Source organism: Macrotis lagotis, chromosome X, assembly GCF_037893015.1.
Source record: "Macrotis lagotis isolate mMagLag1 chromosome X, bilby.v1.9.chrom.fasta, whole genome shotgun sequence".
Classification (NCBI taxonomy): Eukaryota; Metazoa; Chordata; class Mammalia; order Peramelemorphia; family Peramelidae; genus Macrotis; species Macrotis lagotis.
Genome location: NC_133666.1, coordinates 244,917,251 through 244,944,236, shown reverse-complemented (window position 1 = coordinate 244,944,236; position 26,986 = coordinate 244,917,251). Strand labels below are relative to the sequence as shown.

Sequence of the window (26,986 nt, the reverse complement as noted above, 5' to 3'; positions counted from 1 at the left end):
TGCTCCTAGCCTCTGCATACTACAGCCTTCCTTAACCAAAGTTTCTAGTAAAGTAAGGTCACTTCTGATTTAATTATGTATAGGCCTTTAAGTACTCTAAGTACTGAGAAACCCTGAAGATCTCTCCTAAGAATTTCAGAAATGATTGCGAGACATGGGAGACCCTGCCACAGGACCACCCAGCATAGCCCTCATTGGAGAAAATACTGAGCTCTATGAACAAGGCAGAAATTAAAGTAACTCAAAGGAAATGAGAAATACATAAGTTTAGAGTAAACACCTCAGGTGTTCACCCAGACTATTTGTACTCGACTTGTGGTAGGGCATTCTGAGCTCATATTGGTCTGATGAGCCACAGTCAGACATACTGTAATTTGTCTCAAACATATTGATGTCATTTTGGCCTTCTTTGATAATAAAGGACAAGAGCCAACTATACCCATAATCCTCTAAGCACAATTCCTTTAACTATATTCAACCCTTTAACTATCTTAAGAGAAATATAATTCCCAAGAGTTAAAAGTATTATCTTCCCTTTTAGGAATATAATTTAATGTTCATGACACGGCATTTTTTTTCCTCCTTTCCATTTACCTTTTTACATACCTCTTGAGTATATTTGAAGATTGAATTTTTGGTTCAGTTCTGGTCTTTTTTATCAGAAAATATTGGAAGTCCTCTATTTTGTTGAAAATCTTTCCCCCTAACAGACTATGCCAGATTTTGCAGAGTAGTAAATTCTTGGATGTAATCCAACATCCTTTGTCCTCTGATATGTCATATTCCAAGCCTTCTGATCCTTTAATGTTAAAGCTGATAAGTCCCATGTAATTCTGATTGTTCTTCCTTTGTATTTAAATTGTTTCTTTTTGACTGCTTGCAACATTTTCTTCTTTATTTGGGAATTCTGGAATTTGGCTGTGGTAGTCCTTGGCATTTTTATCCTGGTCTCTTTCTATAGGTGTTCTGTATATTCTTTCAAGGACTAGTTTGTCTTCTTGATATAGTATAGTTTTTATAGATATAGGATAGTTTTTCATGCTAATTACCTGAAAGATATTTTCTAGGGTCTTTTTTTGATCTAGGCTTTCTCGTAGACCAATAATTCATAAGTTATTTCTCCTGGATCTATTTTCCAGGTTGTTTGTTTTCCTTAAAAGATACTTATGTTTTTTCCAATTTTTTTCAGCCTTTTTTTTTTAGATTTTACATGGCAGTGGGGTTAAGTGACTTGCCCAAGGTCCCGCAGCTACGTGATTATTATGTGTCTGAGACCATATTTGAACTCAGGACTTCTTGACTACCTGGCTGGTGCTCTATCCACTGTGCCACCTAACTGCCCTCTTTTGATTTTGTTTAATGTAATCTTGGAGTCTCATAGATTCATTAATTTCTATTTGTCCAATTGTAATTTTAAAGGTTTTATTGAGTTTAGTGTTTCCTTTTTCCAGTTGTTTAATTTTGCTTTTTCAATGAGTTATTTTCCTTTTCTTTTGCTTAATTTAGTTTTTACTGAGTTGTATTCCTTTTCTAGTTGGTTGATTTGACTTTTAGATGAGTTGCATTCCTTTTCCAGATGGTAGATTTTATTTTTTGATAAATTATATTCCTTTTCAGGTTGGTTATTTTTACTTTTAAAGGAGCTTATTTCTTTGGTCAATTTTTCATAATTTTCTTGCTTGGCTCTCATTTCTTTCTTCCTTTTTTTTTTCTTTTTCCTCTCCTATTTGGTTTTAAAAATCTTTTAAAATCTCTTTTATGAGGTTTTGAATTTTGAATGCAATTCATAAAGTCCTTTGAGACTTCTCGTATAGATAATTTTTCATTGCTTTCTTCTTCTGTGATGACATTTTTATCATCTCTATCTGAGTAGTAGCTTTCTCTGGTTAGAAATCTTTTTGGTTTTTTACTCATTTTGATTGTTGATCTCTGTTCCTGAGATATAGGGAATATCCTGGGTCTGATCCTTGGCTTATCACTTGCCAAGATGTTGCCTGTGCAACCCAGGTGTAGCTTATGCAGGGTTTTATTTCCTCCTTTATGTCCAGTATTTGCCTGGGTTTTCAGCCCAGTCCTGTTCATTGCCCTAGTGTTCCCAGGCTCAGAGAGCCTCTCTATTGTACTGCTTTCTTGCTGCCAGGACCCAGGCTGCTGGCTAGCTTCCATGACCTGGGCTATACTGTGGCTAAAAGCCTCCTGCTGGCTTTCCCACTCTCCCACCTCCTGGGCTTTACTTTCCTGTTTCCCCCAAAGAAACAGACCTTCACTGAAGATCCTCCATTCTGTCTGCAGTTGAAAACTTGCTGCTTCTGACCACTTCTCATTCTTCTATACCCTGTTTGGTTTCTGTTTTTTCCCTTAAAAATAAAAAAAAAATTATGCCAATAAACAACATAACATCATTATCCAGTTGTAGATAAATTGATGTTGTGAAGTTGTCTTGTGTTTAATTTTCTTGTTCAAGGATCCATTTAGTAAATGTATTTGTGAGTATTTAAAGTTCATTGGAAGACTGAGATGGATATTTGAAAAATAATTGACTTTTTTTCTATTAAAGTCAGAGATAGTATTATAATAGATGTAGAAAATAGGATTTGACCTTCAGTAGAACTGAATAGACCAAATAGCCAAGTACCTTTATAAAACTTAATTACACATCAAAATAGTTCCTTTTAAAAGAGGTCACAGGGGCAGCTAGGTGGTACACTGGCTAGAGCACTGGCTCTAGAGTCAGGAAGACCTGAGTTCAAATGTGACCTCAGACACTTAATAATTACCAGCTTTGTGACCTTGGGCAAGCCATTTAACCCCATTGCCTTAAATAAAATTTTTTTTAAAAATTTAAAAAAGATTACAAAAGCTCAATGGTTATCTTTAAAAAAAGCTTATTAAGATGTCAGGTGTAAATACATTAATTTTCATTTTGTATAATAATAGGCTGGACTGCGCTTCATGAGGCAAGTGTGGATGGATTTTATAAAACAGTCCTTGAGCTGTTAAAAGGCGGAGCTGATGTAAATTGCAAAGGAATGAAACAAATCACCCCAATATATGATGCTGTGTTAAATGGACATTATGAGGTACTGAAAATGTTTCTTATGAATAAATATTATAATAGGACTTTTCTAATCAAAATAACCAGTCTATAAAAAAATGTGAGTTTCTTCATTTCATTATTAGTAAAAATACTTAATTTGAATTGAACAAGGCCTTAGTCTCTAAATCTCCCATTTTGTAGATTAGGCAGTTGTGGTCCAGAGAAGTTAAATGATTTGTCCAAGGTCATACAGGTCACAAAACAGTCAGGATTTCAACCCTCTACCTCCAAAGCCAGAGTTCTTGCTACCTTATTATGGTATTTCTTCACAAGCACTTCAAGAAATTATGATTTAATTGATACAAGAACTCTCTCCACTGATAAGGGTTGCAAATCCTTCTTGCTTGGTATTGCTGAACCTGAAGAGTGAGACAGAGACCAAAATTTGATAAATTTGGAGATCTTTAATTTCCTTGGGACTGCCTGGAGATGAAGAGTACCCAAATCAAACAGTACCTGAGTGTTCAGGGGATAGGATTTTTATAGTGTTTTGGGGGGGCAGGTATTGAGAGCAAGCAGGATATACAGAAGCAGATACAGCAGTTAGATATATTTTCTTGTCATACTACTACAAACATATGTAAACATATGGCTCAGTATAAATGGGGGACTAGACAGAGTGGGAAAGGGTCAGGGTCTTTGTGTTATGTCTGAACATGTTTTCTGAGACAGAGGGAGTCGTGTATTCATGGGCTTCCCACAGATTTGAGGGAGTGAAATTTACTGTCTTATGGTTCCGGCCACATCTGGGGAAGGGGAGGTAGTCCTGTGATGAAGCAGGAATTTTACAGATACAGCAAGATAATTAGGCTAACAAGGGTTCTTTGCGAATCTTAGCCAAATTTATGGTATATCTGTGACCTCCAGAGTCAAGCATTTGGATCCTGTCAGATTATTTTCAGACCCAAAGGCTCCTAGCCAAAGTTATATTTCTGAGAGTTTCTTGGGGCCCAGAAAGGTGTCAAGGACTCCTTCTATACAGGGATTGCACAAATATTGATATTGTACTTAAGTAGTAAATTTTCATTAGCTGAAATGTTTTAAAAAATGACCAAGTGGTTAAAACTAATGAGACTTTTCTAGCTTAGGAGCCAGGCACTGTGTAAGCACAAAGAATAAAAAGAAAGCCAAAAGACCATTCCTCCTCTCAAGTTGCTTTTTATTTAAAGGGGGAGACAAACTGAAAACACTAGGTGCAAAGGATATATCCAGGATAAATTGGAGATAATCAATAGTAATCATTAGCATTAGTAATTTAAAAAATTCATTTTACTGCCATAGTCTTCAGGAATCAAGGTTATTTCAAGAATCAAGGTTATTTCTATGCCAGTAGCTATCATCATGTGGTCTGAGGACTACTCAAAGTCTCCAAAACTCTTTCACAGGGTTTTAAAAATGTCAAAACTATTTTCATAATAATGCTATGGCATCTCAATTTCTAATTTAGTAAATAACAATAGACCCACATAGACAAAACTCTTTGATGGGAGCTCTCAATTTTTAAGAGTTTAAAGGAATCTTGAGTTCAAAAAGTTCAAGAACCTCTGTTCTATATCACCACTGAAGGAGGAATTTAATAGAGGATTAACAATGATAATAAATTTTAGCATTTATAGAACAGTTTAATCCATCATCTTATTTTATGTTCCAAATAATTTATACAATTGTATAATTAGAAAATGTTTATGAAATTTCAAAGATGATTGGTTTCAGTAAACTTACTATTCAAATCATCTTTGTTAATTACACAACTTGCAAGTTTTTAAACACAGAGGTAGATTCTGACTTACCTAAGTCTGTCATTATATATAAAAACAGCTGTCCAGAATAAGTGCCCTTGAAGGGTGATTGAGTAATTATAGGAATCTTTCCTTCTCCATTGCCAACCTTTTTTGTTTCTTTAACTTGTCCTCTTTCTCTTTTGGCTCATTGCTTTCTCAGCCACCTCCAGAACCCTGATCCCATTTTGTGTCTCATCTAACTATAGATCTCTACAGACCAAGATATTTTCAATAGAAGCCCTCTCTTCATACCAGCTCCAGTGATGAAATGTCCTGTATAACTGGAGTTTCATTTTCCTTTGAATGTAAATTAATTCTACTTTAATTCATTGTATACAAAGCCCTACTATTGACTAAATATAGTAATAGGTTACTCATTGTCTGTTTTCTTTTAATTAACATCAAACAAATAAGCAAATCTAATTTTGAAGAATTCCTTTCGGGATCATAGCAATCTACTGCTTCCTTCACCACCACAGGGTTTCTCTGCTCTGGACAAAGGCACATGGTTGTATCACATTCGTTCCCATCTAGGAGCCTAAAGTCTACTGAACAGGGTTAGGCTCCCTTTTCTTATACCCTTCATTGAGGAGAAAATGCTTTCTAGGCCTGATTTAGTGACAAGTGAAGAACAGCAGGTGGTGTGAAATGGAGTAATAAGACTGGAAAGGTGGATTGAAGCAAGCTTGTAAAGGGCAGAATATACCCAATAGGGGAGTTTGCATTTCATCCTAGAAACCACATAACTCTGTAGCGGCTCACTGATTCAGGAAAGGGCTCATTCCCAGATCTGTTCTTTAGGAACGCCACTTTGTCAATTCTGTGAAAGATCAGTTGAAGAGGAGAGAGATTTGAGATAGTGGGACCAAATAGAAGGCTCTTACAGAAGTACAGAATAGAACTGGAGTGGTGGCCTTATGAGTAAGGAGCTATTGTGGAGGTGGAAATAATATGATGTGGCAATTGAGTGGATGTGTGGACTGGGAGAGTGAGGTGGCTTGGATGATTTCAGAGTTATGAACCTAAATGTAAGCCGGTGTTCTTTAGCATAGGTAGAGAAGCTCAGAAGAAAGACAAGTTTTGAGAAAATAATGTTAAGACATGTTAAGTTTGAGATGTCTATAGGATGTTTTGTTCAAAATATTTGCCTAAAAGGCAGTTGGTAATTTGGAAAGCTAGGTGGCGGGCCTGTAATCAAGAAGATTCATCTTCCTGAGTTCAAATCCAAACTCAAAAATTTATTAGCTGAGTGATCTTGGGCAAATCTCTTCATCCTGTTTGCCTCAGTTCTTCTATAAAAACTGGAGAAGGAAATGACAAAGCACTCCAGTATCCAAATCTTGTATCAATTTCTTTTTTTTTAATTTAATTTTTTGATTCTCATTTTGTACAAATGTTTTTTTTACATTAATAAAATATTCCTGTTTAAGAGTAAACAAAATACCCCTCCCCCCATGAATATAGACTTGCTTGGGCGATAAAGTAGAGGGGAGAGACAAAAATTAAAATTAAAAAAAGAATAATAGTAATAATTGTAGGTATGGCCAGGTGGCGCAGTGGACGAAGCACCAGCCCTGGAACCACAAGCATCTGAGCCCACATCCAGCCCCGTAGACCCAGCAATCACCTAGCCATGTGACATGCAAGCCACCTGATCCCCACTGCCCTGCAAAAACCTAAAAGAAGAAAAAAAAACCCAAAATAAAAATAAAATAGTAATAATAGTAGGGGTGGCTGGGTGGCAGACAGAGCATTGGCCCTTGAGTCAGGAGCCCCCAGGTCCAAATCCGGCCTCAGACACCCAAAGATCACCCTGCTATGTGGCCCCAGGCAGGCCACCCAGCCCCATTTGCCCTGCACCCTCCCCCAAATAATAATAATAAAAAAATGTGCTTCAGTCTTTGTTCCAACACCAACTCTGTCATGGGTGGATCACATTGTTTATGGTAAGTCCATCGCAAAAGTTACTTCCATATTTTTCCAACGTTGCCATTGCTGATCGCAACTCCCTCCTTTCTTATTTCTCCACTACCATGTACTATATTTTCTCTCTCCTTTCACTCTGACTGCTGTAGGGTCGCTGAGTGGCGCAGCAGACAGTTCCCTGGTCCTGGGGCCAAGGAGCCCTGAGCCCCCCTACCACCCCTTAGGCCCAGCATCCACCTGGCCCTATGGTCCTGGACAGGCCTTCCAATCCCAGCCCCTTGCAAGAAGTAAGAAAGAAAATGTGTTATATCTGACCACTCTCCCCCCATGGTCCATCCTCTCCTCCTTTATTCACATCCCCACCCCTTCCCCCTCCTCCTCCCCTTCTTACTCCAGATGTCTATACCCCATTGAGTATATATGCTGTTTCCTCTCCTAGACACCTCTGATGAGAGCAAAGGTTCCCTCATTCTCCCTTGCCTCCCCCCTTCCATATCATTGCAATAGCTCATTGTAATAATAAAAAATCTTATTATATGAAATATCTTGGCCTATTTCCCCCTCTCCTTTTTCTTTCTCCCATTACATTTCCCTTTTTTTCTATTGACTCCATTTTTACACCATATTTGATGTTCGAATTCAGCTTTCTCCTGTGCTTCAACTATAAAAGCTCTCTCTACCTGCTCTATTAACTGAGGAGGTTCATATGAGTATTATCAGTGTCATTTTTCTATGCAGGAATACATGCAGTTCATCATCATTAAGTCCCTCATATTTTCCCCCTCTCCTCCAATCTCCATGCTTCACCTGAGTCCTGTATCTGAAGATCAAACCTTCTGTTCAGCTCTGGCCATTCCAAAAGGAATATTTGAAATTCCCCTGGTTCATTGAAAGTCCATCTTTTTCCCTGGAAGAGGACATTCAGCCTTGCTGGGTAGTTCATTCTTGGCTGCATTCTAAGCTCTCTTGCCTTCCGGTATATTGTATTCCAAGCCCTACAAGCTTCCAGTGTAGCTGCTGCTAAGTCCTGTGTGATCCTGACTGCAGCTCCACGATATTTGAACTATGTCCTTCTGGCTGCTTGTAATATTTCCTCTTTGACTTGGGAGTTCTGGAACTTGGCTATAATATTCCTAGGGGTTGGTTGTTTTGGGATCTCTTTCTCGGGGGGGATCGGTGGATTCTCTCCATTTCTATTTTGCCCTCTGCTTCTAGAATATCAGGGCAATTTTCCTGTAGTAATTCTTTGAAAATGATGTCAAGGCTCTTTTCCTGATCATGACTTTCAGGTATTCCATTAATTTTTAAATTATCTTTCCTAAGTCTGTTTTCCATATCAGTTGTTTTTTCAATGAGATATTTCACATTTTCTTTTAATTTTTCATTTTTTTTGGTTTTGAAGTATTGAATCCTGATTTCTGGTAAATTCATCAATCTCCCTGAATTCTATTCTTTGTCTGAAGGATTTGTTCTCCTCAGAGAGTTTTCTTATCTCTTTTTCCATGTGGCCAATTTTGCTTTTTAAGGCATTCTTCTCCTCAACTTTTTGAACTGTTTTATCCATTTGACCTAAGCTGGTTTTTAGCATGCTATTTTCTTCAGCATTTTTTTGGATTTCCTTGACTAAGCTGCTGACTTCATTTTCATGTTTTTCCTGCATCTCTCTCCTTTCTTTTCCCAGTTTTTCTTCCAACTCCTTCATTTGATTTTCAAAGTCTTTTTTGAGCTCTGTCATAGCCTGAACCCAATTTCTGTTTTTCTTGGATTCTTTAGATGCAGGAGCTTGTGCTTCCTCATCTTCAGACTGAGTATTTTGATCCTTCTTGGGCTCATTTGCAAAATATTTCTCAATGGTCTTCCTCTTATGTCTCTGCTTGCTCATTTTCCCACCCTGAGCCTGGTTTTGGGGTGTTTCCTGAGCTTTTGGGACACTCCCAGAAGGGTCTCAGTGTGTGAGGCTCTGTCCTCCCTCCTGGTCTGTGAATGACCATAAGCGCCCCCCTCTGCCACGGGGCTGAGGTGGGGGGCCCCTGTTGTTCTATGGGGGGGCCTAGACTGGGATCAGGATCTGAATGTGTTTAGAGCCCCAGAGTAATGTTCCAGAGGCAGAGGACAGAGCTCAGCAGTCTCTCTCTCTCTTCACTCCCCTCCCTAGGTTCAATGGGCTCATGCCCTGGTGGCTCCTGCTTACCTGCTCTGTCTGCTTCTGTTTCCAGCTCTGGGCTGGGGAAAGACCAAGCTGCTCCCTGTGTGCCCCGTGGGCTGGGCTCCACGTGCTCGCTCTGGCAGAGGTCCCCCACTGTTCCCCCACTTTGTACCCGGTGCTCCTTGGGGTGCAGCTCAGGAGACTCCCCCGCTGCTGTGAGCCTCGGCTTCCAGCACCCTGGGGCTGCCTCCGGGAGGCTGAAGTTCTTTCACTCTGATGGGCCACCCCTCTGGCAGGCTGCCCCTCCGACCCCGGGGAGCAGAGCCTTTCTGCTCTTTTCCAGGTTACTTTGAGTAGGAGAACTGCCTCAGTGGGCCCCTTTGTGTGTTCTGTCTCTTGAAAGTTTAGAGTCCTTAGCTGATGAGTTTCATCAGAGAGCTCCTAAGACTTGATCCCTTTATGTTGCCATCTTAGCTCCGCCCCCCAAGGACACTCTATCAATTTCCTTGATGCTCACTTCTCTATAATCTTCTTCCTTATGTCAGTTCTTGGATCATCAGGCACTCTGGTACAAATTTGACATGGAATTTGTTGTTTTGTTTTTAAATTTTAGCTTGTTCTCATGTCTTGGATCTTGTCTTCTTGGTACAAAGCAGGGATTAGGGCAAGCATTCAGAATGTTTCCATATTCCAGATATTTCTAATTGCTGTCATTTTAGTGCTGCTTCATGCAGGACTTGACTGTAGTCATCTTTCAAATATTTAGAGAAAACCATCATGTCTTCCTTGTATCTTTTATCATACTGGGAAAACAGTTCTAATTCCTTTAATAATCCTCCTGTGCCATGACTTGAAGTTCTTTCATCATCCTGATCACTCTCCTATAGCTTTACTGTAACTTGACAATGTCCTCCCTAAAAGGTGAAGATTAGAACTGAATAATAGTAGTTGCTAATACATAGTATTATATATATAGTATTTGTTATACATAGACTCTACTATGCTAAATACTTTTCAAATATTAATCTTATTTAGACCTGATTAGCTGGAAGGGGTAGGTATAAAACTCTTGTTAAAATTTCCTCAAGGTAAGAAAGAGTACAATAACATTATCAACTCCCTTTTATATTAATGGAGGCTAATATTATATATGTGCTATAATTTCTCCACCTTGCCTGCAAAGATATTTTGGATTGGTGACTTTGTTACAGGCTTTACTGAAATCTAAGTATATAATACCTTTGGTACTCTCAATTGAACAACCTTGTCAAAAAAAAGGAAATGAGGTTGGTCTTATATGACCTGTTCTTGAACCCATATTAATAGTGATAATAACTTTCCTTTCAAGCTATTAAAAAACTTTATTCTATCATTTTTTCCAGTTACATGTAAGGATTGTTTTCAACATAATTTTTTTTTTTAGGTTTTTGCAAGGCAAGCGGGGTTAAGTGGCTTGCCCAAGGCCACACAGCTAGGTAATGATTAAGTGTCTGAGACCGGATTTGAACCCAGGTACTCCTGACTCCAAGGCTGGTGCTTTATCCACTGTGCCACCTAGCCGCCCCAACATAGTTTTTTTTTTTTTAGGTTTTTTTTTTTTTTTTGCAAGGCAAATGGGGTTAAGTGGCTTGCCCAAGGCCACATGGCTAGGTAATTATTAAGTGTCTGAGACCGGATTTGAACCCAGGTACTCCTGACTACAGGGCTGGTGCTTTATCCACTATGCCACCTAGCCGCCCTGCCCCAACATAGTTTTTTTGCAAGATTTTGAGTTCCACATTTTTCTCCCTCCTTCCTTTCCCTCCCCCTTCCCTTGACAACAAGTGATCTGATACAGTTTATACATGTCCAGTTATGTAAAACATATTCCCTTATTAGTCATGTTGTGACAGGAGAATTAGAGCAGAAGGGGAAAAAACATGAGAAGGAAAAAAAACATAAAACAAATTTTGTTTGTTTTTTAAAATTTATTTAATGGGCAATGGGGTTAAAGTGGCTTGCCCCAAGGTCACATAGCTAGGCAATTATTAATATGTCTGAGGTCTGATTTGAACTCATGTCCTTCTGACTCCAGGGCTGCTGCTCTATCTACTGTGCCACCTAGCTGCCCCCATAAAACAAATTTTAAAGTGAAAATAGTATATTTTGATTTACATTCAAACACCATAGTTCTTTCTCTGAATGTGCATGGTATTTTTCATCACAAGTCTTTTAGAATTGTCTTTGATCATTGTACCGCTGAGAAAAGCTAAATCTAACATAGTTGATCATCACACAATGTTGCTGTTAATGTGTGCAATATTCTCCTGATTCTCACTGCAGATAAATTCAGCATCAGTTCACATAAGTCTAACCAGGATTTTCTGAAATCCTCCTGCTCATGATTTCTTACAGAACAGTGGTATTCCATTTACAGTCCTTTGGGCAGAGCACCATTGAAACTAAGTGGTACAGTGAATAGGGCACTGACCTTGAAGTCAGGAGAACAGGAGTTCAAATGCGGCTTCAGACACTTATCACTTACTAGTTGTGTGACCTTGAGCAACTCACTTAACCTTGATTGCCTCGAATTTGGGACCATCTCCAGTTGTTTTGTTCCACATCTGGCCACTAGACCCAGATAGCTCTGGAGGAGAAAGTAATTTAGCATAGCAGCCCTTCACTCAAATCCAATTCATGTCCTTGTCATGGTATCACCTCCCTGATATTATGATCTTTTTTGAGAATGAAGGACAACCATCAGCATCATTCCATTGCATTCATATGCAGTTTGTTCAGCCATTCCCCATTTAATGGGCATCCTCTCAATTTCCAATTCTTAGTCACCCCAAAAAGAATTGTTGTAAATATTTATGTACATGTGTGTCTTTTTACCTTTTTTTATGATCTCTTGGACTACAGACCTAGTAATGGTATTGCTGGATTAAAGGGTATGCTGTTTATTGCCCTTTGGTCATAGTTCCAAATTACTGTCCAGAATGATTATATCAGATCACAACTCTATCACAAGTGTATTAGTGTCCCAGTTTCCCCACATCCCCTTCACCATTTGTCATTTTGCTTTTTTTGTCATATTGGCCAATTAGGTAGATGTGGGTAGGCTTCCTGGTTGTTTTCATTTGTATCTCTCTAAATAATAGTTCTTCAGAGCACTTTTTTCATATGACTGTAGAGAACCCTTGATTACTTTATCTGAAAACTGCCTGTTTGTGTCCGTTGTCCATGTATAATTGGGGAGTGACTTATATTCTCATATATTTGATTCAGTTTTCTATATATTTTACAAATGAGTCCCTTATCAGAAGCACTAGCTGTAAAAATTGTTTCCCAGCTTTCTGTATTCCTTCTAATCTTAGTTGCATTGGTTTTATTTGTGCAAAAACTTTAATGTTATAAAAATGATACATTTTATGTTATTCTCTATCTCCTCTTTGGTCATGAGCTGCTCCCCTCTCCATAGATCTGAACTATTTTTCTAGCAACTTTTTCTAGTAATTTTTACCAGGAATGAAAGTTGAGCACATTGATTTAGAGGCTGAAGTATCAATTTCCCCCAAATCTATTCTTATAATAATTTTAATTGTTCCTGACTGAAACTTTTTCTTTTTTTTTTCCTTTTTTTTTGAAACTTTTTCTAATAGGAAAAGTAATAACAACTGAGATTTATACAGCTAGGTTGTATAATGGATAGTGTGCTGGGCCTGGAGTTAGGAAGACTCAAATTCCTGAGTTCAAATACAGCCTTAGAAACGTAATAGCTAAACAACAAAACTCCTAAGATTTCATAAAGTGTTTCCCTTAAACTATTGTAATGTATTCCCACATACTGGGAGGTCCTGTGGTACAGTGGAAATGGTGCTGAATTTAGAGTCAAATTACCTGGTTCGAAACCCAGACTTCCCTCCCATTTTATCTATGTGACCTTGGGCAAGTTATCTTACTTCTTTGACCCTCACTTTCCTCATCTATAAAATAGAGAATTGGACTAGATGACCTTGAGTATCCCTTTCATCCCTGAATCTTCAATCCTCAGTTTATTAAATTATCCCTGTATTTCAACATGGAAAACTATCCATGGTGTTGAACTATCACAACTCTAGAGAAACATTTATTAGCAGAGACTGCTAGATTGCTGTCTTTGGCTACTGTATTTCCCCAGGTATAAGATGCACCTTAATTTTGGGGCCTGAAATTTGAAAAAAAAAAAGTATTACATAAAGTTATTGAACTCAAGTTTTATTCATATAAAATTCATACAACACCTCATCACTTTCAAAACTCCCATCTGTTAGCTTGTCCTCACCTGTGTTTAATGACAAATCACTCTTAGGAGAGGTTCTGACTAGTCTCCTGTCTGTGCTCTGGTCTGTGGTTGACCACAAGCACTCCCTGGGCAAGTTTGGTGCATGGACGATGCTTACTCCCATTCTGGTTTGTGAAGCTGAAGTATCAATTGTGTCTTTCAAATCAGTAACTTCTTTTTCATCAACAGTTCTTGCCTCATGCTGAACCATCTTTTGTGGACATAGGAATTCCAATGACCCTTTGCTCTTCAGTTCCCTAAATCAGGCCATTTGGCTAACTCACCTCTCATGGCCTTCTTCTGCCATGGCATTTTCAGTCGGGTTTCCTCTTCCTGTAGCCAGTCTCGGATTGTTTTCTCATTTGGAGGAGGACCAAATTGATGTTCAGCAGCACAATTTCCATTCACTTTTGCAAACTGGATCACTTTGAACTTGAATTCAGCACTGTATGACAGTCTTTTCTGAGCCATTTCTGGGAAGAACATGGCAAAGCATAACCTAAAATACTGGTAACAAATGTAAAACAATGAGTGCAAAGATAAGTGTGAAAAAGCAGGAAATATAAGTTAAAAAAATCTATAACAGTGAGCGCAAAAACAAGTGTGAAAAAGTGTGAAATGCAAGTAAAAAAATCTACAACCATTGTATAACACACTCACACTTTTTAGACCTCAAATTTTTCCAGACAGGGTACATCTTATACATGAGGAAATAAAGTATACACCAAGTATTTTGACCCATGCACCAGAAATAAATTGTGGCATCCCCCTTTAACATAAACTACTCTCCACAGTATTTGCTTCTTCAGAGTGATAACAGCTCTACCTTTTTTTAGGTTTTTGCAGGGCAAATGGGGTTAAGTGGCTTCCCCAAGGCCACACAGCTAGGTAATTATTAGTGTCTGAGGCCAGATTTGAACCCAGGTACTCCTGACTCCAGGGCCAGTGCTCTATCCACTGCGTCACCTAGCCGCCCTTACCTTTTTTTAAAGAAACAGATCAGCTTCATCTATGAAACCTGGGAAGTTTTGTCATTCCTTGCTGGATGTCTTAGCACTAGCTCCCCAAGCAGAATATTGAACTTTTTTCTTCATTTATTAGCTGTGAAATTTTTAACTGTTAACACACACCCATATCTGCTATGAAACTTTGCCCTCAAAATTTGTGGCTGATGCCTCTCCCCTGGAATCAGGAGTAGTATATATGTACTTCCCTCTGCCTGAGTTGCTCATATCAGTCCAGATTAGCTATATCCATGTGTGTTATAGTGAATTTTAAACAGGCCTCAATGTTAGGAAAATACAAGATTTCTTTCTCTCTTCCCATCCTGTACCCCTTTGTCCCCACTTCACTTAGGCTATGTGGCTTTTAATGACACACTTAATCTCACAATTGTCTTGGCAACCCTAAGACTATAAGTTGTAGAGAAGATGTCAACTTGCATTGGTAGAGGGTTTTCTCACCTAGGAGTTCATTATATTAGTGAAAATATAGGTCCAGTCCCATCCTTATCCTAGAGTTTCTTACCTGGGTCATGGGAATTATTTTGTGGCATCTCCTAGGCAAATGTGTATGTGAAAAGTTGGGTGGGAATCAGTGGTTATTTCACTTAAAGGTCAATAAACATTGACTTTCATGCTAATCTAAATCTCTTCTTAAATTTCAAGATTCTTTTGATTAACCTGGAAATCATTTGAGGAAGTTACCTTTCATAACTACTATCAACTATAGGTAGTAGCTACCTTAGTATATGATCTTTTTTCTTTGATATATTGTAAATTTTTAGTTATACATCGTTTTTGTAACATATGTCTTCCGTTACTTTTTTTTTCATTTTGTAGTTGGGAACATGAGAAAAAAGCACAAGAAAATGGAGGGACTTGGAATAAATGGAGTAGTTTTGACAAAATTGCTAGTTGCCCTTAAAGCTTCCCATTTGGTGCTTAGATTCCCTAATTGCAGTGCTTTATGGGCACAGTGTTTCATTCCTTTTACTTTCACATTTAAAGAACATTATTAGGACTCTTCATCCCTGGATATAATAATTATATTAGTATACTCAATCAGTGTATCTATAACAGAAGGTCATTTAGAGGAGAAAACCTATAAATGAAGCAAAGATTTTATTTAAAGAACAACTGAAAATCCATAAGAATTTCTATTCAGGGAGAAAATAACTACATTGATACAGATACATAAATGTATATTGGCTGTATGTTATGTGTGATGAAGTATGAGTATAGAAGAGGTTTCAGATAGCACTCTGATTTTTAAACACATCAAAAAATATTCTTCTGAACAACTGAATTCCTAAATTGAAATTTTGGTATCTCAGATTTTGAGCAGCCTAATTGTGATGAAAGGCCAGAAAACACAACTGAGGAGTTCCAGGGACAGTGGGCTTGCCCTGGCCTTTCCCTGCCCACTCATAGATGTGAGCAAATTGGATTGAGTGAGAATTTCAAAATGTGAAATCCAATTTTGGTTGAGTCAATAGAGAAGGAATTCACTTGGATTTGCCCTTCAATCTCTTGATTGCAGGGTATAGCAAGGGAAAGGGTATTTTTCTTTAACCTTCCCTTATCTTAGGTTATAGCCTAAGAAAAATTTAAGACCATGATATCCTGAACCCAGCCTTCTGTGTTAGTAGAGTGGAGGTTTTAAGAAAGAGAGCTGGGTGGAGATTCTGCAGTTCAAGAACAAACAGCCCATCAGAACCAAAGCTCTGACAGAATAGAACTGGGGGGAGGAGGGGAGACGCGGCTTTATTCCTTTGACTTTAAGGCCAGGGGAAGACTTCTGGTTCTTTCTGAAAGAAACTAGCAGTTAAAAAAAGAAAAGAGAAATTAGCCAAGGGTTAGGACGCTAACATTGCCCAAGCTAGGGATTTAACCTTAGGTAAAAGCTGAAGGTGGCAGAGACTAAAGCAGACTGGCACAGCAATGATGATATCTTGCTCATCACTGGAGCAGTTTGGGGTTAGATATATCTATACATTTCTTCAATTGTGGGTTCCATTTATTAAGTATCTGAGGTCACATTTGAAGTTAGTACTTCCTGACTCCAGGCCCAGTGTTCTATCTACTTCATCACTTACTTGTCTTGATCTCTCTCCTCAATTGATGGTGTGCATTTGTAGGAGAGTGTATCTCAAGGATGAATCTGCCGTTAATATAATTATACTGATACAGTAAATGTCTTTGCTTTAAGGACTTGTGTCCTCTGACTTATTTATCAGTTTATTGAAAGGTAAACACATTGATGTGGTTTTATGAGCCATAGTTTTAAGAGTTTCAACAAGAATAGAGAGGCATTTACTGAAAAGTCACTTGACATGGTCAGACCTTCATTTTAAAAAATCATTTCAGGATGTGGAATGATAGATTGGATGAGCTAGGGATCTGAGATGGGAAGACCAAATAGCAAGTTTTTTTTAACTAGTCCAAATGAGAGGTGATAAGAGCCTGAATTAAAGGGGTGAATTTGGGTCATCTTTCAGGCAACCCATGAATTGGGAAGTACTACTGTTAGGAGGATATACATGTGTAATAATTATATTATTAAATCCTAGATCTGTTTGTAGTATAATATGCTAAATGACTGTGTCCTGGGTCTTTTTTTTTCTCTATATTTTCTTTCTTAGTTACCTTGTCAATGACTCTGGATATGATTATTATATCTATACAAATGCCTCACAGATCTATAGGTCATCCCCACTCTCCTGACCTCTAGTGTGTATGTCTATTACATATGCATATACAGATAGTTCTGCTATATTACTTGTTTTAAAAATGCTAATTTGTTTCAATACAATTAATATATTGGGGAATGTTTTGAGCATGACTAGAAATTTGCTTCTGTATAAGAAAATTTTGCCACTTCACAGTAAATCACATACTACAATCCTCACTTACACAGACAAACCTCAGGTCTTCCTCAAGGCAGAGTACCATATTTATTGTATACCTACTTGTACAGTAGGAGCTGGGAGCAGAGAAAGGTTGTCTGCATCATCCCCACTTCTTCCCCATGGCCTCTAATTGGAGTTGCAATCTCCTGAACCCATTTGTGAAGCCTTGGATGCTAACTGAACTGCAGCCCCTGACCAAGAATGCCCTGCTGCTATTTATTATAGTATTTTTGCATTTCTTTTTCTTCCAACATGTTTACAACTGAGCTACCATTTTTATTAGATTCCTATCTTTTTTTCCTACACACATATATTCACACATATAAACAAATACATGCATATATTCATACACATTGATGTCTCTCAATAGAATGTAAGACTGGTGAGAATAGAGATTGTTTAATATCTTTTATCTTTCAGGATCTACCATGGTACCTGTAGAGTAATAAGTGTTTAATAAATGTTTATTGATTGATCTTCACAAATATTATTAACGTGGTTTGTACATATGGAAGTAACTTGGTTAAAGAAACAGAGAGACTTGCCTTAAGAGAGAGCAAATGGGAAAGATTCAAAGGTCACTTGTTGGGACATTAGAATATAGTCTTGTTAAGGTTTGAGTTGGTTTAAATGACTATGAGTCCCTTCTAACTCTCAGTTTCTGTGGTTTGATCAGATAGCTAATATTATAGAATAGCAATTAAGATTATTTCTTCTTTGCTATTCTTTTTTTTGGGGGGGTAGTTGTTTTTTTTATCAAGGCAATGGGGTTAAGTGACTTGCCCAAGGCCACACAGCTAGGTAATTATTAAGTGTCTGAGGTCGGATTTGAACTCAGGTCCCCCTGACTCCAGGGCCAGTGCTCTATCCATGGTGCCACCTAGCTGCCCTTTCTCTGTTATTCTAATGGTCTAATTAAGATGTTGTTTTCAGACCCTCTCTTCATTCTGTGCTGGGGCAGGGACATACAGTGAGGGGCAGCAGGTGAGGCAGAGTTGGCCCTCACCTCTGATTGTGAAGGGTTGAGCCCACATGCCCAGATGTATGGGCCCAACCTTTCAAATCAGAGATGAGGCTCACTGTACCTCACCTGCTGTCTCCCCACCACCACCCCATTGAACATCCCAAGTAGAGACAGAACTTCTGTGCTTAGTTCTGACTGATATGGTCCTTTGGTGCTTGGGCATCGACTGCTGTTTGAAGGCTGTTAATTCTCCAGTGTCATTTTTGAAGAACAGCCCGATACCCACAGAGCACCTGTAATCTAGCAGGTATTGATGTTGCACCACCACTTGGGAGCTCAGTTCTAACAACCTAGTGCAGGTGTTTCCTCTATCTCATTAGCCACTGAGACACAAAAAATGCTTTAAGGGAGAAAAGGAATTTGATTTATGAAAAATAAGGAATCAGTGGTTTACAACTTAGTTTTTGTTTTCTATGTTAAAACTAAATCCAAACTATTGATATTATTGACAATAATGTGCTTCCTGTTTATAGTTTGAATGTTAACCAATACATATACATTAAAAAAAACAACTCATGAAAACAAATTTCCTCTAGGTGGCAGAATTACTTCTTCAAAATGGAGCTGATCCATTATTTAGAAATGACTTTGGAAAATGTGCCTTGGATGAAGCTCGTGACCCCCATATGAAACAGCTACTTGAACACTATATACATAAACCCAGACAACATCCTATAACAGGTAAGCATAAACCGCATCTCCTCACATAGATAAAAAGAAATTTTGTTTTCACTTTTCAGTGTAAAGCTTGATATAAAATGCAGTATTTGCTTATACTATATATACTTATTCTCTCCTGCATAAGACTATAGGTGATTAAAGTCCAAGGGGAAAAAAAAGTTTTAGGTGACACTTAGGTTATACCTTCCCCAATTGTTGTGTTTAGGAACTGATGAAACTTTATCAAGTTTAGTTTCTTTTCAGATTATAACATGTAGAGTAAAATGATGTGTGATGAACTATATATTTAGTTGTATTCCCTCTAATGAATATTTCCCAGAATTAATTTTTTAATTCCCTAGAAATTATTTTTGGGTTTTTTTATCCTCCCCATCCATTTCTGTGTCAAATGGAGAATAACTCACAGTTATAATATAAGATAGGCTATAAATGACTTGAATGCACCAGCTTTGTTTTTATTCTGATCCATATGTATGTTTTTCACCCCTGTGACAGACTCAGATTAAGAAAAGTGTTCTTCTATGATAATGAATTCTTTTCTTTCAAAAGTGAAATTCTTTTATAAAAAAATACATTTGAATACAATATTCACTACTTTGTTAAAGTCTGAAATTAAAAAAGCTAAAAACATGGTTCCTGTACTTAATGGGCTCATATTCTACTGTGGAAGATACATGCAAATAACTATATTCATATAAGATATATGTAATGTAAATGGGAGGTAATCGCAGAGAGGAAAATCATTGAGGAGGACCTAAAAGGTCCTCTTGCAGAAGATGGGATGTGAGTTGAGTCTTGAAGGAAGCCAAAGAAACCAGAACTTGGGGATGAGCAGGGAGGAGAACACTTCAGGCATTGATGACAACCAGTGAAAAGGCATATCCTTGGGAGATGGGGTGTCTTGTGCAAAGCAGTCAGTGACATTTGATTTCTGGGTACACTAAAGAGAATAATGTGTAAGTAGACTGGAAAGGGAGGACTGAGCCTATGTTTAATACTAGAGGTTATGGGAAATCACTGGCATTTGTTAAATAAAGACTTGAAGGCCAGATCTAATCCAGAAGAAATATCCATTTAGATGTACATTATAGGAATCCTATGCCTAGATTGCTTATCTTCCAGAAGAAAAAAGCTGAGTTCACCTCAACAAGTATATACTTCCCCCCCCTTTATTTGGGGCTGCCTAATAATTTAGCAGTCTAGCTCAAAAATATCCCAGAGATATCGGTGGTAATTCTGTCCTAGAACCCCCTAGGCTCCTTTTGGGAAAAACATTCTGATGAGAGATAACATTGTATGGGATAAAAATCCACTTTAAAAATATAGAGACTCCTCTGAACAAAAAAGAAAGTTTTATTTTGGCTTTTCTTGAGAAAAGGACACACTCCAAATCTCACAAAGGTAGTGAAGATCAAGGAACTGCCCAGAATTGACAGTCAAGCAAGATTATATGGCCTAACGAGATCCCCTCCTCCTTCCTATCATCCCTCTCTATCAACTTCATTGGCTAGTCTTCAGAGTGAAAAATCTACCCCAGCAACAAAGAAAAGAATGAAAGGTTTTCATAAAAATATTACCTCACCATCCAGATGGTGAGAATAACCTTCAGGATTATAACTATCTTATTGAAGTAACAGTCTACTTATCATCAAACAAGAGGAGTCTTATGAGCTTTGTTGGAATACAAGGTTTTTCCTCATGGGAACAGTCTACTCTTCTCCCAGTTAAGATAGTTTTATCATCAAATAGGTGACTGACTAAAAAATGCAACGTCTCTCTGGAAATAGTCCACTATTCCCCCCCCCCCCCCCCCAACAGAATCAGGAGGGTGCCTGGCTTGGAATACAAGGACTCTCTCCCTCTTTCTTCAAAAGAATAGTCTAAGAGAAATAGTCTGTCTTTGTTTTAATGATTTTTAATCCTGAGAGGATTTCACTAGGAATATTAACTCTTAAGAGGGAATATCCTACTCAACATAATGAAAAAAAAGAACAACTATTCTTAGAACTTGAAGGGAACTTTGAAGTCATCTGATCTCACTCCTTTGTATTTTACAAATAAGGAAATTAAGCAGGGTATTTACATTCAGATCCTTTGTGCCTGGAAGAATTACAACTGATATTCTTCAGTGTGCCTATGTAAAATTTGTATTTTTCCACACTAAAGCCTGAAAAAATTTCTATGTATATGTCTATATATTATATCAGAATTGAATTGAAAAGAATCTCTGATGTTATCTAGTTTATTCATTTTTTAAATAGGAATCCTTTCTACAAAACCCTTTACATATGACTGTATAACTTCTGCTTGGACACTTCTGGTGATAGCGAACACACTACCTCCTATGCCATTCCACTTTAACTGTTAGGGAATGAGTCACTGAAGAGCAGAATATCTAGCTTTCCCAAAAACCTTTGCTTCTAGATGTATCAGCATTTTACATTTCTAAATTAGGGTGACTCTTTAGGATACTGTAAAAAAGACATAGAGTCAAACTTAGATTGGGGTCATATTGGGAGCATTTCAGTGTCAGGAAAGCATTTAATGATACTGCTTCCATGGGTATTTTAGGTATTCCATATCACCATATAGGCCATTAACACACTCTAATTGCCACACTTGATTATTATACCTGCTTTCTTTACAAGCATATTTACTTTAGAGAAGATAATTTTCTTAAAATTCCAAATATATTTTTATATTTATTTTAAAATTTTATAACTTATTAACATTCTTTTAAAAAAATTTTTAAATTCCAAATTTTCTTCCTTCATCTTAACTTGCCTCATCCATTGAGAAGGCAAGTAATATATTAATTATACATGTGAAGTCATGCATTTTTTCATATTAGTGGTGATCTAAAAAAAAAGAAAACTAAACAAAAAAAAGTTATACTTTAGTTTGTATTCAGAGTTCACCAGTTCTCTATGAAGGTAAATAGCATTTTTTTTAAAATCATGAGTCCTTTGGAATTGTCTTGGATTATTGTATTGATAAAGTAACTAAGACTTTTACAGTTAATCATTATTAAAATATTGTTGATAACTGTATACAATATTCTCCTGGTTCTGTTCATTTTATTTTATATCAATTCATAGAAATCTTACCACATTTTTTTGAAAGTATTCTGCTCATTATTTCTTATAACAATAGATTTCCATCAAAATCACATATCACACTTATTTAGCCATTCCTCAATTTATGGGTTTCCAGGAGGGAATATTTTTGAAAAAAAAAAAACTGAAAAAACTCAAACCAGCACAATCTCTTCCTACTAAGTTTATTTTTAATCCAGCTTAATATTCATAAAAAAAACATTTCCTTTCTCTTAGACTCTTCCTTCTATATCTATACATATCAATTCAATAGGTTCCTTGTCCCAATGATTATCAATATTTGAGCATAGAAGATTTTTACTTTTCTTTGTTTTCCCACTATCACATAGGAGATTGCTTGCTTTCACATAACCAGAGGGGCTTATATTTATATACACAGAGACACTGAATTCAAATTTTGTCCCAGATACTTACTAGCTCAAATAGGTACTCTCAACCTCAGTTGCTCTGTCTGAAAAATGGGAATAACCTACCTCACAAGGTTGTTGTAAGGATCAAATGTGATAACTCATATAAAATGCTTTGCAAACCTCAAAGTGATAGACAAATGCAAGTTCTTATATATATATATATATATATATATATATATATATATCCATTACTATATATATATGAGTGTTACAACTTGTGTTCAATGATTATATAAAGTCTAACATTAATCTATGAGCCAATTTTATCTACACACAAGGAAACAGTTCCCTAAGGAAAGAAGTGTTTATTTAATCCGAAAACAATTATGAAATGAACAGTATATTCACTCCTCCTTTGGAAGCTTCTTGTGTTGTTGTCTTGATTGAATGTTAAACATACCCTCATATTTATTATTCAACATCAATCTCATGTTGAACATTAGTTTTCTCAGTGTGCATATGATCATAAAGAGACTGATTTTCTTAGGGGGCATATGAAATCCATCTCACATCGTGGCAGAGTGGTTTTATAGAGAAGGAGCTATACTTGAGCTAGGGAGAGACTCTAGAAGACAATATAAAGGCATGATGTGGCGCCAATCCTCTACATGTCAGCTTCTTCCCAGAATTTTTCTCTACCTTTAAGCCTTCTCCCTGAAGAGAATCTGGAATCTGGAATGCCTCCCTCTCAAAACTGGAGGCTAGAAGAGGTAGAGTCCTTCTCTCTCAAACTCTTCCCACTCTGCCCCTCATGTTGGCATTGAACACAGAGCAATTACTCCACCCTGAGAGCCTCTTATGCAAATAGACCTGGACCCCTTGAGGTTCCTGTAGCTAAATTTTTTTAGGAAGAGTCTTCCTTCTGAGAATGCATATTTGTAACTGTAGCACCCTAAGGATCTTTACTTGTATGTGGGTCCCCCAGACAAACTGCCCCAGATTGAGATTCTCAATGAGTACACATCCATTCAAAACCTTAGCTCATGAGTTACCACTAATATATTTACAGTGACTAGTTAGCCAAAGAACACAATTCAAATCAAAGACATTTAATGAAATGATATTAAAAAAGAGAAGTAATAAGAGAAATTCCCTCATAAACCTGGTAAATACTTTTTTCACAAATATATACATTGTTGGTGGGGAGAGTGAACTAGGGTATACATATTTACACTTGTGTATACATGTAGGGAATCTATATGGCACCAGCATAACCATGGTGGAGCAACTCATGCCTCTGATACTATAGGATTGCTTATGGCCTTTAATGATATGATCAATAATGCAGCTCCTGCAGGACCTACTTTCTATTGATCTAGGGGTCTTGTTCCCCCCTTGTCAGGCATGTAGAAAGGAAAGAATATTTATGTAGTGACTACTATGTATCATGTATTGTGCTAAGCACTTTGCAAATATTGTCTCACTTTATCTTCACAACTATACCAAAAGATAGGTAATTCCCTTTTACTCTTGATGAAATAGGAAAAGGCAAATTAATTTAACCAAGATCCCACAGCTAGTAAGTGTTTGAGGACAGCTTTGAACTCAGATATTCTTAACCCCAGACCTACTTTATAGCCAAGAATTGTGACCATTACCTGATGATATTCTTATGGTCTTGTGGTCATGAGACTACTGAAAATTAAGTTGTGCAGGTTCTCTCTGCCTCCAGTTTCTGATTAAAGTGGAAATCCTCAGCCAAATTACTGCCTCTTTCCCATAGGATAAGGATTCTATCATTTCTCTTTAAAAATTTTTTTATTTTATACTTTTTCCCCTTTATATATTTTCTTTTTTTTTGTTAAAAAGAAATTTATTTTTTCCAATTATATGTACAGATAGTTTTCAACATACATTTTTTTGAAAATTTTGAGTTTCAAATTTTTCTCCCTCCTCCCAGCCCCTCCCCAAGACAGCAAGCAGTCTGATTATAGCTTATACATATACAATCATGTAAACATATTTATACATTAGACATGTTGTGAAAGAAGAAACAAAAGGGATAATCTTGATTTAATCATACCCATGTCCTTCCCTTTACCTCTAATAGCACATTTCTGTTATCAAGGCAGGTAAATAGTAGAAGTTTGTCATTTAAATACAAGCCTATTAATTTACATATTAATACTAAACATAAGAGTTACTATAATAGGATGCAAGTATGAAAGATATTACTACTGTTAATTAAAGCAAAGATTTTGTTTTAACAGAGTTATAGCTTAAATCTATGGTTTTAAACTAAAAAAAGAGATGGTAATCAGGTCGTGAGGAAAATACCACAGGCAGCCTGAAAGAAACAATTCAAATATCAAGAAGCCATAGTCAAGATTACACAGGATTTAGCAGCTTTACATTAAAGGATTGGAGGGCTTGCAATATGATATTCCAGAATGCAAAAAAGCTAGTATCATTCCCACACAATACAATTTATTATTCTTCCTTTTAAACCAAAATATATTTAATTAAATACTTGTTGGTTTTAACTTGATGACAACAGCTTCTAATAACTTAATAATTTCCCAGAATTCATATCAACGGAGGAGTTAATTTTCTAATGTTTCTTCTGCATCACCCTCTTGACACAGCATTTCTTCTACAATGGTTTCCCAAATTCACTATACAAGAAAATTTAGAAACATAATAATAACACATACAATATATGAAAAAATTTTACTGCCTGTAAAATGACAAATTCAGTTGAATTAATCTTTGAATTATCTTACATACAAAGAAAATTCATTTATCTTACCATTTTGACTTTCTATACTAATTACATTCAAGACTAATAGATTAATTTTGATCCTATTATGCTTTAACAAAACTTATTTTTATGGTTCCTAAACATATTTTCTTAATGTCAAATATTAAGTGTCTTTTATTTATAAAAGGTCAAAGATCACAATTGTCTTAATAGGAGAAAAATACTTAAATGAGACTAGAATAAATTCAGTCACATGTGGATCTATATTTTTAAATGGAATCATATAAAAATCTCAATTTTCCCTGAGTCATTCTCTGCTAACAAATAGAAACAGTTACTTTCAATTACTCTACTGACAAAGATTTAAAGTTACCCAAAACTCCAAAACCTTTTGCTTTGAACTCTTTATTTATACTGTCAGGGTAAACAGACCGCAACTTTCTTAATTTTCTCCTCTTTTCTCTATTTATTTAAACTTTCTCTCTTCCTTTCTTTTATAACTCTCCAGTGAATTTAGACTAAAGTCTAAAGACTAACTTACCTAAACAATTAAATTCTGCTGAATTGTTTCAAACTGGTGTCTACAAACGAGGAGGAAAGACAAAGAAAAAAAATTCTTCCTTTATGTCTTCATCTCAGCCTTCTCCTACTTGGCCAGGATTGTGAAAGCAAAAAGAATCTCACAGGTTTCTTTCTTATCTCCCACTGAAATTTTGATAAAAAAAAAACACTAACAATAAATTCCTGTTTAATATTTCTGACAGTTGGTTAGTAATACACCCATTCTGGCATATTGTACACTCATCATAGTGGGCTACCTTTTTTTATAATTTAAATTTATTTTTATTAAAGATAATATTTGAGTTTTACATTTTCCCCCAGTTTTGCTTCCCTTCCCCATCCCCCCCCCCCCCCCCCCCGAGAACACTCTGTCAGTCTTTACTTTGTTTCCATGTTGTACCTTGATCCAAATTGGGTGTGATGAGAGAGAAATCATATCCTTAAAGAGAAGTCTCAGAGGTAACAAGATCAGACAATAAGCTATCTGGTTTTTTCCTAAATTAAAGGGAATAGTCCTTGCACTTTGTTCAAACTCCACAGCTCCTTATCTGGATACAGATGGCACTCTCCTTTGCAGACAGCCCAAAATTGTTCCCGATTGTTGCCCTGATGGAATGAGCAAGTCCTTCAAGGTTTAACATCACTCCATGTTGCTGTTAGGGTGTGCAGTGTTTTTCTGGTTCTGTTCATCTCACTCAGCATCAGTTCATGCAAATCCCTCCAGGTTTCCCTGAAATCCCATCCCTCCTGGTTTCTAATAGAACAATAGTGTTCCATGACATACATGTACCACAGTTTGCTAAACCATTCCCCAATTGAAGGACATTTACTGGATTTCCAATTCTTTGCCACCACAAACAGGGCTGCTATAAATATTTTTGTACAAGTAATGTTTTTACCCTTTTTTCTCATCTCTTCAGGGTATATACCCAGTAGTGGTATTGCTGGGTCAAAGGGTATGCACATTTTTGTTGCCCTTTGGGCATAGTTCCAAATAGCTCTCCAGAAGGGTTGGATGAGTTCACAGCTCCACCACCAGTGTAATAGTGTCCCAGATTTCCCACATCCCTTCCAACAATGATCATTATCTTTCCTGGTCATACTGGCCAATCTGAGAGGTGTGAGGTGGTACCTCAGAGAAGCTTTAATTTGCATTTCTCTAATAATTAATGATTTAGAGCATTTTTTCATATGGCTATGGATTGCTTTGATCTCCTCATCTGTAAATTGCCTTTGCATATCCTTTGACCATTTGTCAATTGGGGAGTGGCTTTTTGTTTTAAAAATATGATTCAGTTCTCTGTATATTTTAGAAATGAGTCCTTTGTCA

The 26,986-nt window shown here is 36.9% G+C and overlaps 1 protein-coding gene across 3 annotated transcripts in view; it reads left to right on the top strand.

Annotated features, from left to right (window-relative positions):
* Positions 1–26,986, top strand: part of ANKRD31 (ankyrin repeat domain 31) — a 201,089-nt gene that overhangs the window by 42,684 nt on the left and 131,419 nt on the right. For all 3 annotated transcript variants that reach the window (XM_074200453.1, XM_074200455.1, XM_074200452.1), the window contains 2 exons: positions 2,938–3,080; positions 18,724–18,868. In XM_074200453.1, coding sequence (XP_074056554.1) covers positions 2,938–3,080; positions 18,724–18,868 — 288 coding nt within the window. The remainder of the gene's footprint in view (positions 1–2,937; positions 3,081–18,723; positions 18,869–26,986) is intronic.